This window comes from Panthera onca, chromosome A1, assembly GCF_046562875.1.
Source record: "Panthera onca isolate mPanOnc1 chromosome A1, mPanOnc1 haplotype 2, whole genome shotgun sequence".
Lineage (NCBI taxonomy): Eukaryota > Metazoa > Chordata > Mammalia > Carnivora > Felidae > Panthera > Panthera onca.
Window position 1 is genome coordinate 82,788,755 of NC_138339.1, and position 16,776 is coordinate 82,805,530.

Consider the following 16,776-nt stretch of genomic DNA (forward strand, 5'->3'; position numbering starts at 1 on the left):
GCCCCTAATCTTAAAATTAAATACGGTTACATGTGGCTATTGGCTACTGGGTTGGACAGGAAAGTTGTATAGTTTTTTTTTTAAAGAGGGCATGCAATTACTCAGAAGTCTAGGACTAAGAAATCCTACGTAACAATACTTATAATAATGTTCCAAATTTATTATCAATTATATAAACAATGTACTTGTAATTTTCTACCTCTGTCTCCACCTTTCCCATCTTATTTTTGAATACCACATTGTCAGGTTAGGAGGGTCATGAATGACTGTTAAAGTTTAATTTAACAATACTCAAATCTCTTCTAGAAGATGTTCTATGCCTATATAATTAGTCTATCTGAAAAGTGCCAGAGCTGGACACCATAGTATCTTTCATTTAAAAAAAAAAAAATAAAATAAATAAAAAAAACCCAAAAACATATTTTAGGGAATATTTCAAATATATTTAAAAGTAGACTAATATTATCCAGCTCATCTATATGACTACCACTTCCCTAAACACATTCTTTCTGACTCCCAATGAACCCAATTGTTTGGAAATGAAATCTGGGTATTTGTTTATTAAAAAGTCTACTTGTAATTCCACCTCCTATTGCATCAATTAATTGATCTGAACATTTATTAAGCATTTATTACATTCCAGATATTGTATTAAGAATAAGGATAGAGATGTTTAAAACTGAGCATTTAAGTGAAGAGATGGGAAAACATGCAAATGGAAGCAAAAAGAAAGCTGGGGTAGCAATACTTACACCAGACAAAACAGACTTTAAAACAAAGACTGTAACAAGAGACAAAGGACACTACATAACCAGAAGGGAATAATCCAAGAAGAAGATATAACAATTTTAAGTATTTATGCACCCAACATGGGAGCGTGAAAATAAATAAAGCAACTATTAACAGACATAAGGGAAGAAATCTATAGTAATACAATAGCAGTAGGGGACTTTTAACACCCCACTTACATCACTGGATAGATCAGACAGAAAATCAACCAGGAAACAGTGCCACTGAATGACACATTGGACCAGATGGATCTAACAGATATATGCAGAACATTCCATCCAAAACCTGCAAAATACACCTTATTTTCAAATGCACACAGAACATTCTGCAGAAAAGATCACATGTTAGGCTACAAAAAAATCTCAACAATTTTAAAAAGATTGAAATCATATCCTGCATCTATTCTGACCACAAAGTATGAAACTAGTAATCAACCACAAAAAAAAAAAAAAAAATTGGAACACAAATACACAGATGTTAAATAACATGCTACTCAAAAATGAATGGGTCAACCAAGAAATCAAAGAGGAAATAAAAAAATACATAGAGATGAATGAAAATAAAAATATAATGGTCCAAAATCTTTGAGATACAGCAAAAGCTGTTCTAAGAGGGAAGATTATAGCAATACAGGTCTATCTCAAGAAGAAAGAAACATCTCAAGTAAACAACTTAACCTTAAACCTAAAAAGAACAACCAAGCCTAAAGCCAACAGAAAGAAGGAAATTATAAAGATTAAAGCAGAAATAAATGAAATAGAGACTTAAAAAAAAAAATCAATGAAACAAGGAGCTACTTTTTTGAAAAGGTGAACAAAATTGACAAACTAGAAACAGGACTCAAACAAATTCAGAAATGAAGGAGAGGAGAAATAACAATTTAAACCATAGAAATATAAAGGATTATGAGAGTATTATAAAAAATTATATGCCAACAAATTGGACAACATAAAAGAAACATAAATTCCCAGAAACATATAATCTCACAAAATTGAATCAGGAAAAAAAAAGAAAATTTGAACAGACTGATTACTAGCAATGAAAATCAGTAATCAAAAATCTCTCAACAAACAAAAGTCCAGGACCAGATGATTTCGCAGGTGAATACTACCAAACATTTAAAGACAATTTAAAACTTACTGTTTTCAAGCTATTTCAAAAAATAGAGGAGGAAAAAAAGCTTCCAAATTCATTCTGAGGCCAGCATTACCTTGATACCAAAACTGGATTAAGATCACAGAAAAAAAGCAAACTCTAGGCCAATAACTGATAAAGATGTAAAAATTCTCAACAAAATATTAGCAAACCAAGTTTAACAATACATCTAAAAAACAATTCATCACGATCAAGTGGGACTTATTCAGGGGATGCAAGAGTAGTTCAATATTCACAAATCAATCAATATGATACATCACATCAACAAGAGAAAAGAAACCATAGGATCATCTCAAGAGACGCAGAAAAAGCAGTTGACGAAGTACAAAATCCATTCATGATACAAACCCTCAACAAAGTAGGTATTGAGGGAACATACCTCAACATACTAAAGGTCACTTATGAAAAACCTACAGCTAACATCATCCCTAATAGTGAAAAAGTGAGAGCTTTCCCCCTAAAATCAGGAACAAGACAAGGATGTCCACTCTCACTACTTTTATTCAATATAATACTGGAAGTCCTAGTCACAGCAATCAGACAAGAAAAAGAAATAAAAGGCATCCAAATTGGCAAGGAAGAACTACAACTTTCACTATTTACAGATGATGATGGGATATTATATATAGACAATGTTAGGGGTGCCTGGGTGGCTCAGTCGATTAAACAACCAACTTTGGCTCCCGTCATAATATCACGGTTCTTGAGGTCAAGCCCTGCATCGGGCTCTGTACTGACAGCTCACAGCCTGAAGCCTGCTTTGGATTCTGTGTCTCCCTCTCTCTCTGCCCCTCCCCTGCTCACGTTCTGTCTCTCTCTTTCTCAAAAATAAATGTAAAAAAAAAAAAAAAAGAAAAAAAGAAAAAAGAAAAAAGAAAATGTTAAAGACTCCACCAAGAAACTATAAGAAATGATAAATGAATTCAGTCAAGTTGTAGGATACAAAATCAATATAAAGAAATCTGTTTTATTTCTGTACACTAGTAGTGAAGTAGCAGAAAGAAAAAATTAGGCAACAATTCCATCCACAATTGCACCAAGAAGTATAAAATACATAGCAATAAACTCAACCAAGGAAGTGAAAGAACTGTTCTTTGAAAACTATAAAACACTGATGAGAGATACTGAAGGTGATACAAAGAAAAAGCAAGATATTCCAGGCTCATGTGCTGGGAGAACCAATATTGTTAAAATGCCCACACTATTCAAATTAATCTAAAGATTTAACGCAATCCCTACCAAAATATCAATAGCATTTTTTACAGAGACAGAATAAGTAATACTAAAATAGAACCACAAAAGGCCCCAGTAGTCAAAGAAATCTTAAGAAGAATAAAACTGGGGGTGCCTAGGTACTTCAGTTGGTCAAGTGTCTGACTTCAGCTCAGGTCATGATCTTGTGGTTCTTGAGTTCGAGCCCCATGTTGGGCTTGGTGCTGACACCTCTGAGCCTGGAGCCTCCTTCAGATTCTGTGTTTCCCTCTCTGTCCACCTCCCACTCACAATCTGTCTCTTAAAAATTAGTAAACATTAAAAAAAATAAATTAAAAAAAAAGAAAAGAATGAAACTGGAGGTATCACAATCGCCGATTTCAAGAAATAGTACAAAGCTGTAGTAATCAAAAACCATATGTACTGGCACAAAAAGAGACACAAAGATCCATGGAATAGAAGAGAAAACCCAGAAAGAAACCCACAATTATGTGGTCAATTAATCCATGGCAAAGAAGATTAAGAATATATGAGAAAAAAAGATAGTCTTTTCAACACATGGTGTTGGGAAAACTGGACAGACAGCTACATGCTAAAAAATAAAACTGGACCACTTTCTTACACCATATGCAAAAATAAACTCAAAATGGATGAAAGACCTAAATGTGAGACCTGAAACCATAAAATCCCTAGAAGAAAACACAGGCAGCAATCTTTTTGACATCAGCCGCAGAAACATTTTTCTAGCTATGTCCCCTAAAGCAAGGAAAATAAAAGCAAAATTAAACTACTGGAACTGTACCAAAATAAAATGCTAGGATCTAGCAAAAGAAACCATCAACAAAACAAAAAGCCTACTGAATGGGAGAAGATATTTGCAAACGATATATCTGATAAGGGGTTAATAGCCAAAATATATAAAGAACTTCTACAATGCAACACCCCCAAAAAACAAATAATCTAATTAAAAATGGGCAGAAGATATGAACAGACATTTCTCCAAAGAAGACTTCCAGATGGCCAACAGACACTTGAGAAGATGCTTGACATCACTCATCGTTAGGGAAATGCAAATCAAAACCACCATGGTATCACCTCACACCTATGAGAAAGGCCAAAATCAAAAACTCAAGAAAAAAACAAGTGTTGGCAAGGATGTGGAGAAAAAGGAACCCTTGTACAGTTGGTGTTAATGCAAGCTGGTGAAGCCACTTTGGGAAACAGTATGGAGGTTCCTCAAAAAATTAAAAATAGATATAACCATATGATTCAATAATTCTGCTCCTGGGTATTTGCCCAAAGGCAATAAAAACACTAATTGGAAAAGATATATGCATTGTGTTTACTGCAGCATTATCTACAATAGTCAGTGTATGGAAGCAACCCAAGTATCCATCCAGAGATGAATCAATTTCTTTACAATGGAGTATTACTCAGCCATAAAACAAAAAAACAAAAACTCTTGCCATTTTCAACAACATGGATGGATCCACATGGTATAATGTTAAATAAAAAAAGTAAGTCAGAGAAAGCCAAATACCACATGATCTCACTCATATGTGGAATTTAAGAAACCAAATAAATGAATAAATAAACAGACAAAATAAACCAAACTCTTAGATACAGAGAACAAACTGGTGGATGTCAGAAGGGAGATGGATGGGTAGGTAGATGGCCAAAATAGGTATTGGGAATTAAAGAGTACACTCACCATTATGAGCACCGAATAATGTACAGAATTGTTGAATCGTTATACTGTATGTCTGAAACTAATATAACACTGTGTGTTAACTATACCTGAATTAAAAAAAAAAAAGCCTTAGAAAAACTGGGCATCTACTCTTGAAAAAGTCAGAAGCTGAAGTGAGTGACAAACAACTTAGAGGAAAGGGCAAGAATTATGAAGTGGCATCTGAGTTATAAGTTGAAGTATAATTAGGAATTGGCTAGATATTCCTGGGGTTCAGGAATAGAGGTATATTTAGGCAGAGAAAACATAAGAGCAAAGGGATAGGAAATGAAAAATAGTTTAGTTACTGAGCACATTTGGGAAAATAATGAAGATGAGAATAGAGCCATATACAGCAGCTAAATCACAAAAGGTCTTACATGTTTTGCTAAGGAATTCCAATGGTCTCTTATAGGTGATGTGTCAGTTAATGGAAAACTTTTACCTGGGAAATCGCAACATTACTTTGGTAAGAATATACTGAGGTACTTTGGAAGATAAAGGGCAAAAAGTAGAATCAAGATCAATAAAGCAGGTATTGTAATAGTTTACATATGAAGCCATGAGGGCTTTTAAATAATGACAATAACAGTAAAGATGCAGATTTGTAAATACATAACCCATATATCTTCACATTTTATACAAATGCTGGGCTAGTACTGGTGCTTTAGAATTGTATTTATATCTCAGTCACCTTCAAAAGTGAAGGAACTGGCACCTGGGTGGCTCAGTTGGTTGAGCACCCAACTTCTTGAGTTTTGCTCAGATCATGATCTCAAGGTTCGTGAATTCCACCTTCTGCAGAGCTCTGAGCTGACAGCAGGGAACCTGCTTACAATTCTTTCTCCCTCTCTCTGTGCCCTTCCTCTGCTCACGTGTGTGCCTATGCTCTCTCTCAAAAATAAACAATCATTTTTTTTAAAAAATGAAGGAACTGCTTTTTTATTTATCTTTTTATCCCCAGATAAAAAAAAAAAGATATCCCCTATATGTTGCACAGTGCCTGGCTCCCAATAAGTACTCAATAAACACTTGTTGAAAGAATTAACAAAAAGCATGCTAGCCAGGTGATTAGTTCACTTCCAATATATCACAACCTTTATATCTTTATATAATCTCAAAGATATAATCTTTATAATCTCAAAGAGATAATCAAAGGTCTAGCCTTTGCCTGGCTAGTCAAGAATCCTTTCTCTCGCCATGATGGAGTGTCATAAAACTGAACACTTGGATAAGGAAGTAATTTCCAAACAAAAGCAGGCTATCAGATACAGGGAGCTATCAGAGAAGAAAAAAAAACAAAAAACAAAAAACAAAAACAAGCAAACAAAAAAAACTTCATGGTTTGGTACAAAGAAAGAGAATTAAAAAGGATTTCCAGAGAAACATCTTCAAGACAAAAAGAAGAATCTAGGAAGAAAATGTGCAGAGACACAAAAGGAATGACTGTTTAGGGAACACTAATTTGTTTCAAAATTCAGATTTCTAGCTAAAAAAACCCCACAAAACACTGTAAGAGAGAATATATACAGATACCAATGTTTACACTTTTGATGATCAAAATTTGATGATCGCCATATTCAATAAATTTTAATTAGATTTTAAAATATATACACATATAATTTTGTTAAAAAAAATCAAAACAAATAATGATTTGCTTTTCCTGTCTATTTCATTAAACTTCTTTCTTTTGTAAAGAAACTAAATGACAAATATGACCAATCTAGACTTGACCTTTTTGTGAGTTTTATAAGAAATACAACAAACATATTATACACACACATAAACTTTTTCTAACATGAAATGTACTTCTTTCATTTTTGTCTAAAACATATATAGCAAAATTAAGCATTCTCACATGTCAAATTCCTTACCTGATAAGCACTTCTATGAGAGACCATGCTCCTTTCATACAAGTTGGACACTGAAATAGCTCTAAGTAATATGTTGACATGGCTGGGGACTTCCAAGGAGGATGTAGGTGAAGAAGAGCAGACAATATATGAAAGTATCGGCCAGAAAATGTATCTATGTTATCCTATTGTTTAAAAATAAACAAACAAGTAAAACGCTACAGCTAAAAATTCACTTTAACTGTTCCTCTAGCCTAAAACTGTAATAACCATGACCTAACTTTCTTCCCAAATAGATGTATTTGGAAGTTATCATATTTAACTAGTTAAACACTGCAACTGAGAAAGACACACATTCTAAATATGTTTCTATACATTAGGTAATCCCAGCTATTGACACTAACTTATATGAAATGTCCACTCTACTTTTCATGATTATAGTGAGATTAAGAGTGCCCAAATGTGACCTGAGAGGAATTAAAGGTAAAAAGCTTTTCATGCAATATGCTTAGTTATCACCAACATTAGTCTGACATGTTATTAGGTTTGTTATTTCTTCAAATTGTCACTATGATGAAGAACATAATTAGAAAGCTACCTTTGAGAAGCTGTTCTTACTGGTATTCACAGTTTAAGGAATGTGTTTATTGTCTGCATATACTATGAATAAAATGATTATCACTGTACAAATGGCTTTCCTGATCATTGTTATCAGATTTTTATGTTACTTTACCGCCACAGAAAAAAATCAGATAAATTTTTCCTAAGAGAAAATTATCTTAGAGATTCTAAGAAAGTAAATTAGATCACTCAAAGTAGTACCTAGAAAATAGTTTAAAAGTACCTAGAAAATAGTTTAAAAGTAAAAAAGAAATGGGCCGCGATCTCAAGTCTTGGACTCGCTGGGATGCACCAGAGAGATCTGACACCCAGTCCTTATATAGTCTTTATGAGAAACCAACCTTGTGCCTGCAGGAGATCCACGTTCCCACCTGGACACATGTGGGAAACCTGCCTCCACAAAAGTGCTGCCTCCTAGCTCAACAATGGGATTATCTAAAAGGAAACATGAGGGAGGTAGTAGCCCTCTCTTCCCTCTGCACCTTCTTCTGCATCACCTAGCCTAAAGTTGTACCGTCCTCCACCAGAGTAGCAGAATATACTTCTCCCATCCCAAACCAGCATCTGAAGGATTGCAGAATGACTCAAGTTCCTTAGTGCATTTGTAAAACAGCTCACCCAGTGAAGACAATGAAGATTACTGACAATGCTGCTCTGCTTTTTCTAACATCCTGTACCAGGTAAATCGTGTTTTTAAATCTTATGCTATAATCAGCATAATTTCACCTCTTGAATTTGAATGAGTTCTGGGACATAACCAAGATCAGGCTGCAGACATCTAAGAGTGAAGGCCAAGGCCTGGATCCTGGTGAACTCACCAAGACAAATCACTCCTGTGAGATGCTCCTGTAGCAGCCAATCAATGCTCTCTTTTGTGCCACCAAGTCCTTGCTGTGTAATTTTGAATTCCTATAAATTCATTAAGGTCCCATTTTGTCTCCCATTGCTGTGTTAGTTCTATGGGACTAATAGTAAATTGTGAATTTTTAGCAAATGTTTTGTAATAACTCCAAATACAAAATATACGAAAAAAAATGTAATATATGGCTACAGCATTTCTTATTAAAATGAGGGAGGGGCACCTAGGTGGCTTAGTTGGTTGAGCGACCAACTCTGGATGCTCAGGTCATGATCTCGCAATTCATGAGTTCAAGCCCCACACTGCCTTGCTGTTGTCAGTGCGGAGCCCACTTCATACCTTCTGTCCCTCTCTCTCCGCCCTCTCCCCCACTTGTGCTCTCTCAAAAATAAAACATTTAAAAACTAATAAATTTTAAAAATGAGGGAAAAATACTGAAAAGACAATATGTAAATACATAAAAAATGAGAATGTCCGTATTTTAACATTCTCTGAAAGATTATAAACCCCTAGGACTACTCTTACCTGCAGAATGTTCTCTAGGAGAGCATGAAGAAGGCATACAGGGGGGATATAATGTGCCTGTAATGAGGAAAGCTCTTCAATCGCCTCTTTAAAAAACTGTCCTTCTATGAGACTTTCAATTAAATTTAATACACCTCTGGGAAATTCAGCATTTTTAGCCTAAAAACAAAAAAAAAAAAGATTCAAGAACTCAAAAGAGAGAAAAATTGGGGGAGCAAATCAAATTAGTAAGGAGACTTAATTTTCCTATCTGTAAAATGAAGACAATTCCTGCCCTCATGACTTCACAGGATTGTTATGTGGTTCAAAAAGATTATTTATATGAATGTGTTTTATAACTATAAGGTACTACAAAAATATACATTATTAATTGATTTACTTATTATTCTCTGTTGCCTTAAATAGTAAGAGGAAATACAACCACTAAAGGAAAACTTTAAAAGTCATTTCCAAAGTATGGCTGATAATGAGGAGATCTCAGAACTAAAACTACACATAGTTCTTTAGGTGCAAAATTATTTTTTGGTTTTCTTTAAGCTTACAAGCAAACTATATCTATTAAGATATACTAAAGAGATTAAGATGTCACCAAGCACAATCAATGTTTGCAAACAGTTACAACTGTTATTGTGTCACAGAATCACTCTGAAGATGCACAGTAATATAACTCTAAGAGTTCAATGAAATACATTCCCCTTGGTCAAAATATAACTACAATGAACTACTGTGAAAGACTACATGAGATAAATTGTAAAGCAATGAATAATATAAAGGAAATATGTACTTTGATAAATACTAAATTGAAAATTTAATATGGAAGTAGTAATCATAAAAGCTGGGAAATGTGAGAACAGGGGTATATAACTCATCCATGATGAACACAAGGTAAGTTTTTAATTCTCATTATCAGTTTTTATTACCATATACAATTTTTTCAAAGCTTTAACAGAATATTACTTTTTTTTCATTACTGATTAGAGAACGTACATTTCACATTTGATGGCAAGCTTTGCTACAAAGACAACACATTCCTTTATATCAAAATAACTAACAATGACAAAACACAAAGTTTATTTTTTGCCCCCATCACCACCCTGCTCCAAGCCCCTTACCTCAATATTGTACACTGGTTGTTTATCTATTCTAATGCAGCTGTATCTGATAGCCTACAAAATAGCAACCATATTACCAAAATGAATAATTTTTTTTTTCAGATAGAACAATACATTATAGTGTATAAACAAATAAAACCTTGGGTAAACTTACAGAACAGACTCGGAAGCATATTAATAGCTATAATTGATCTGGAACATTCTCTATTTTCTCTTTCTAAACTAAAATAACTTAAAAATTAAAGTCATATTCGCTTTGAAGAACTGAAGAGGTCCCCTGTCCTTAGTATTTTAATAATTAGAAATACAATGGGAAGAACATTTTGTATAAAAGTCCAGAGAATAAAAAATATAGTCATGTTTTCTATACAATAACCATCTTCCTCCACTGTTCTAAAAGATCTATAATTGTATATTGGTTTCAGAGATTAGACTGGAAAAACATTTGCAACCAACATAAAAAGAGATAATAATCTGATTATATAATGAGTTTCAGATACAATGATGTAAAATAACCTAATGGAAAACTGAAAAAGAATCTAAGTATGCAGGTGACAGAGACAGAAATACACAAATGGTAAGTGAAGGTATAAAATATGCTCAAACTTGCTATTACCAAAAGAAATACAAATTAAAACAATGATAAAGCTTTGGCTTCCACCTAGGATGTAGAAGTGAAAAGCCATAAGCCTCTGGGTAAGTGAACAGGAAAAAAAAATCTTTACTCCTGAAGAAGTACAAGAAAAGATCAGGGTCCCAGATCGTTAGCAATCTCCTACCACTGGGGGCAGGGCAAGATCACTGAGAAAGCCCTTTCCCCCAAACTCTCAAGAGCTGCCTAAAACTGAGGATGACCCAGAACAAAGGCCATTATCCAGCCGTCGTCCTCTAATATCAGGCTAGCAAGCCTTACTGCACCAAGATACAGCAGTTTATAAACAGCCAATTTATCTTTAGCGTCAGTGAGCTATAAATAGCAGAGAATTCAGCTTACTTATTAAATGTCCAAATACATTACTGTTCATAACAAAGGAATAAACTGAGAAAATTTTAAGATATGTTAAATATAATAATGAGTCATTACTATTATTATTATATTTTGGCTACACCAAAGGAGGACATGAAACTAGAGAAAATTTTAATACGGCAAGTTCTACCTGAGCTCTATATATGTGCTTCCTTAGGTCATTTTTTATTTCAACAATATCCACATCTGTCCTGACATCTTTGGGATTTGATTCTTTGGCACCATCAGCAAAAATGGAATTCTTTATTTCTTTCTGCATACACATAAAAGTACTTTAGACAGTGTACTAAAGCAATTTCACCACAAATCTAAGTATCATAATGAACAAAAGAATACAAAAACAACTCATTCATGCAGCATTAATCTCAACAAAGACCTTTACGATCATATTTCGTAAAAATTACAGAATGAAATAGAGTTTAAAGTAGCAAACATTTTAATTTGGAGAGTTTTACCTATTCCTAATCTTTCCTGGAATCTCTCCCTCTGCCTCCTTTTTGTTGCCACGGTCACACATAATATGATTCATTATTTGTCTACTTTTATCATTTTTCTCAAGATTTTTCTGAACATAGTATGTAAACATGCTGTAGTTTACATTAATTTGTACCCTAGAAAAATTAACTCAAGAGGGATCCCATTCAAAAGACAAGCCATCTTATTAAAAATAATCTGTATTATACCAGGGAAGAGAAAGACAAAAACTAACATTTAGATTAGGAATGTATTACCCAAACTACATACATATGTAGTCTCAAGGTATTTTTCATAGGAATTTTTGGAAATTTTTTAGAAATTTTAGCTTCTTTTTTCTGAAACTTTGTTTCTTTTTCTTTTTTGTGACGGGCAAAAAAGAATACATTTTAATATCCGGGCTATTAACTCAAATTTCTTTGTGTATGCATGTAAAAATACTTTCCTTATAAACCAAAGTTAATTATAACATTAGTTATAAATACCACACCAGACCAACTGAAGACAATTTTTTTCCGTAAGATGTGCAGGTTATATTTGACACAGCAAGCAATATTAAAAATAAGATTCTATGTCTAGATTTTATTATAGAAGAAACAGAAAAAATGAACTGTTTAGCTGAGCTTACAAAGTTTTACCTCATCTCTATATATGTGCTTTCTTGAGGTACTTCTAATTTTGTTACGTTCAATGTCTTTCCTGGAATCTCTTTCATTTCCTTTTTTGCGTTTTTTCCTCAAAGTATAACTCCTTTGAACATCTTCATCCTTTTTCTTAATTTCCTTCTACAAGTATGTAGACCACAATTAAATCTCAATATGAATGATATGTATTACAAAATCCAAACAAACTCAAGAGTCTGACTTCTTTTTGTTTTAAAATTTTTTTAACATTTATTCATTTTTTAAGAGACAGAAAGAGAGCGCAAGCAGGGGAGGGGCAGAGAGTGGAAGACACAGAATCCAAGCAGACTCCAGGCTCTGAGTTGTCAGCACAGAGCGCGGGGGTGGGGCTCAAACTCACGAACTGGCAGATCATGACCTGAGCCAAAGTCGGATGCTTAACCGACTGAGCCACCCACGGGCCCCTCAAGAGTCTGACTTCTAACACAAGTATACCATGTTAAAAACATAATAGTTTTATACAAGAGGAAATCTCATCCATTGTTAAAGTGGGTATACATTAGTAAAACGTTTTAGAAAACAGTTGGGCATTACCTACTACAGTTAAATATGCAGTCCTTACCACACAGCAAATCCACTCCATGGAATATATCCTAAGCTAGAGAAACTCCTGAACACATGTGCCAAGAGTCATGTAAGAAAATGTTCACACTGTTCATGGCACAACCGTTCATAGCTGCAAATACAAACCAAACACACACTAAGAAAATGAAACCCAAAAATTTACTTATATGAATGAATAAAATGGATAAAAGATAAAGTTGTGAGGGGTGCCTGGGTGGGTCACCTGGTTGAGCGTCTGACTCTTTCATATTGGCTCAGGTTGTGATCTCACAGTGGTGGGATTGAGCCCCACATTGGGCTTCGGGCTCCTCACTGAGTATGGAGCCTCCTTGGGATTCTCGGTCTCTTTCTGCCCCTTCCCCACTTGCATGTGCTTTCTCTCAAAAAAAAAAACACTTAAAAAATTTCTTAAAAAAAAAAAAGAGTTGTGAATCAATTAAACATTATATGCACCACAAAAAAAAAAGTCACAGAAGACTATCAATACCATAAATTATAAATACATAGCTGGCAAAAGTGTAATGAAAAACAAGAAAATAACACAAATGCCAAGATAGAGGTCATCTGTGGGTATGAGGGAGAAAAAGAGGACACAGTTTAGAAATGACACACAGCAGGATCTTACAAAACTGGTAATGCTCTTATTTCTTAACCTAGCTGATGCATAGATAGCAGTCACTTTTGCAAACTTTTAAAATTGTATACAAATGCCTTATAAACATTTTTATAATGTAATTACGAAGAAGCAATTTTATGAATATCATTACATTTGGTAAATTTAGAAAAGAGTTGTAAAATATAAATTATTTTTCATTTAGAAGATCTTACCTGACTTCCATACGTGCACCTTCCTAAGGCATCTCTCATTTTAACAAATTTCAAATCTTTATTAGAATCTCTGAATTTTTCTTTTTTGTGATGGCCAGTCAAAAGAGAACTAATGTTAACATCTTCATCATGATTTTGCTTTTCTTTCTATGTGTATGTAAGAATACTTTAGTTAAGACTGTGGATGCAATATAGCCTCAACCAATGCAAGTCACAATAGAAACACCTACTCAGGAAGGCAGGTTTTCTGTAACATACATATGAGATTAACTATGGCAAAGAGCCTTGTGAATTGTATTACGTCTTAGTTATATTTGGATGAAGCGGAGAAATACACATTTTTAGTTCATGAAAGGTTTATACTGTGTTGACATATACATTTCATATAGGTACTTTTATTAACTTAGTCTTTCTTGGAATCTTTCTTCCCCTCTCCGCACCATTTATCATATGACCAGTCAAAACACTATTAGGTTATTTATCTCCATTATTTTATTTTTCCAAATATTTGTAAAAATAATTTTAGACTATAGATCAAATAGAAACTTGCCATTATTAGGCATATCAAATAAAAACACCTCAAAAAAATCTTTTTATAGAACATAGGTTTAATAATAAACAGAGTAAGAAGTATTAAAACCATATTGTTTATATTCATTTTACAACGTTATATTATACAAGCATTCTAAATTACATATATTCATTATATTAGTTACGGGCATATAAGGATTCAACAATTCTATACATTACACAGTGCTCATCATGGTAAGTGTACTCTTTAACAAAGTTCACCTATTTCACCCATCCTGTCACCCACCTCCCCTCTGATAATCACCAGTTCTCTATATTTAAGAGTCTGCTTTTTGTACAAAGAAACTTATTTTTAAAAATAGAAATTTCTACCTGAATTTTAAATCCAATATAAATTGATGTCTTTTTCTTAATTTCCCTATCTTTCACAAAATCTCCATTTGATTTTTTGCATGTTAAATAAAAACTAAGTTTATTTTAGTAACTCCATTTTAAATTCCTTTCTGTATGTCAAAATTTTTATAGTGTGGTTTATAATGCATTTTTCACAGACTGACTCAAAAAGCCTCTTATTAAGACCATGTACATGTAGTCATAGAAAGCAGTCTTATGAATCACATAAATACCAATTATACTTTGAAAAAGCCAGAAAAAATTGCATTAATATTTTAATCTGTTGTAAAGTTTTATCTAATCTCTCCATATATAATTTAAGGCACTGTTCATTTTAGGAAGTTCCAAATACTACTTCAAATGCTCTTTGTAAAATTTCTGATGTAGTAAAAGATGCAGTGAAAACAAAATTTTTAATTTCTTTCTTGTCACATTTAAAAACATTTTAGTTTAGGTTAAGTAATAATAATAACTAGGTATAGAACTTGGTACATCAACTAAAGAGTCTGTTTTATAAAACACAATATGAAACTGAGCATACTTAAACATTAGCTATTCTAGGATAAAACTAAGAAACCCTTTTTTTGGTTGCTATTTGAAAAATATTACATGAGAGCCACATACATGCTTCTTTAAGGTACATTTCATTGCTCCAAGTTCAAAGTACTTCCTGTTTGTTTTCCTTAATCAAAACAGAATTCATTTGTATCATTAAAAAAATTTTGTTCTGGGGGCACCTGGGTGGCTCATTCGGTTAAGTGTCCAACTTTGGCTCGGGTCATGATTTCACGGTTTGTGAGTTCGAGCCCCGTGTCGGGCTCTGCCCTGACAGCTCAGAGCCTGGAGCCTGCTTCGGACCCTGTGTTTCCCTCTCTCTCCCTGCCTCTCCCCCATTCTCTCTCTCTCTCTCAAATAAACATTAAAAATATTTAAAAAAAAAAAATTTTGTTCTGTATGCAGCAAAATACTAGACTTCAGATCATGAATTATGAATACACATATTGCTGACAGATAAGAGTCCTTTATAAGAAACACATCCATATTAAAAATACAGGGGAATTTTAAGTAATTCTCATGTGCTGAGAACACACTACATACTAGGAACTGTGTGTTTCTATATGCATATATGCATTATTTCAATAAGAGTCTGAAGAGACATAGGGCAGTATCTTGGTAAGCTCAAATCACACATAATAAAACATAGAGCTGGGTTCAAATACTAGCTCTGATTCCAAAATTTGTGTTATTTCTACATTGCTATATTGCATCTCAAACAATTACATAAGAACCAGAAATATACATTTTTGGCCCATAAAGTTTTACCTGGGTTCTATGCATGGTCTCGTTTAAGGCACCTTTCATTTCAAGAAATCCCCTATCCTTCCAGAAATCTTTGTTTTTTTCCTGATTGCTATGTTTATTCCAAACAGAATTGGTCTGGGAATCTTCATCATTCTGAATTTCTCTCTGTACGTATATATAAATGGGTCAGACAATCAGTTAAGTATAATTTCAACATTATGTACTTTTTTATGTTAACCAAATGTATCTATAATTGCAAAATCCTTTAGTTAATAGGTAAAATGCATTCTCCTATATCAGAAGTTATTACCAACAAATTCTTTCCAGAAAAAAAAAAACAACTTCAAAACAAAGGTCCTAATAAAGTGATTTCTGTGTATCTCCAAAAAATGTAATGCTTTGTTGGTCTAGCAACAATTAATCTTTTTTATGAATAATCATGAACAGAAATATTTTATCTCATTCCTGACCAAGTTAAAGGTATAATATAGATAGAAAAGTTTCAGATTATAGATTACATGCCAGATAATTTTTCAACTTTTTACTGGTAAGACTTCTCATCTGAAAGTCTACTACATACAAAGAGGAAAAGAGGCTTAATAGATGAATTCACAGCTCCTATTTTACTTGAACAGAGATAAACAATCATTTTTACCTAGCTCTATCTCAAATATTTAAAATTTCTCTTGCCAAGAAATCCAAACTGAATTCATAAACCACCTACCAATAATGTTAAAGACATTTGCATATGTACCTATACATACAATTCTAAAAGTTTAGTAGGGTAAAGAGAAGGAAGCAAAGATGAGTTCCTAACAGATCCCACAATGCCCTTACAGAAGAGTATTCAGAGATTAACTACCTTTACACTGAGACTAAAGAATCACTGTCCTCTTAAAAAACAATTACGATAGAAATTGAAATGGGTAAGGCCTATGGTATCATCTTCGGTTCCCTTTCACTTGTACTGGGATTCCTGTGTACACAGACGGTCCTTTAAGCAGGCTGCAATCTTCCAATCAGAGAAGAATTCCTGGGAGTACCTGACGGACATCTTTCAGTTATTCAGGAAGGTAAAAACGAAAACTATGAAAAAGGAATACCTTTCTTTCTTCCTAT

At 33.5% G+C, this 16,776-nt stretch overlaps 1 protein-coding gene across 2 annotated transcripts in view; it reads right to left on the reverse strand.

The window, feature by feature from the left end:
• The window catches only part of SLF1 (SMC5/6 complex localization factor 1), an 82,520-nt gene that overhangs the window by 35,555 nt on the left and 30,189 nt on the right, over positions 1 to 16,776 (reverse strand). Inside the window, exons 6-12 of one of the 2 annotated variants that reach the window (XM_060637687.3) lie at positions 15,679 to 15,822; positions 13,432 to 13,578; positions 11,995 to 12,141; positions 11,013 to 11,135; positions 9,856 to 9,909; positions 8,744 to 8,902; positions 6,760 to 6,923 (exon numbers count right to left, since the gene is read on the reverse strand). In XM_060637687.3, coding sequence (XP_060493670.1) covers positions 6,760 to 6,923; positions 8,744 to 8,902; positions 9,856 to 9,909; positions 11,013 to 11,135; positions 11,995 to 12,141; positions 13,432 to 13,578; positions 15,679 to 15,822 — 938 coding nt within the window. The remainder of the gene's footprint in view (positions 1 to 6,759; positions 6,924 to 8,743; positions 8,903 to 9,855; positions 9,910 to 11,012; positions 11,136 to 11,994; positions 12,142 to 13,431; positions 13,579 to 15,678; positions 15,823 to 16,776) is intronic. The other variant, XM_078448039.2, reaches the window with a different exon arrangement.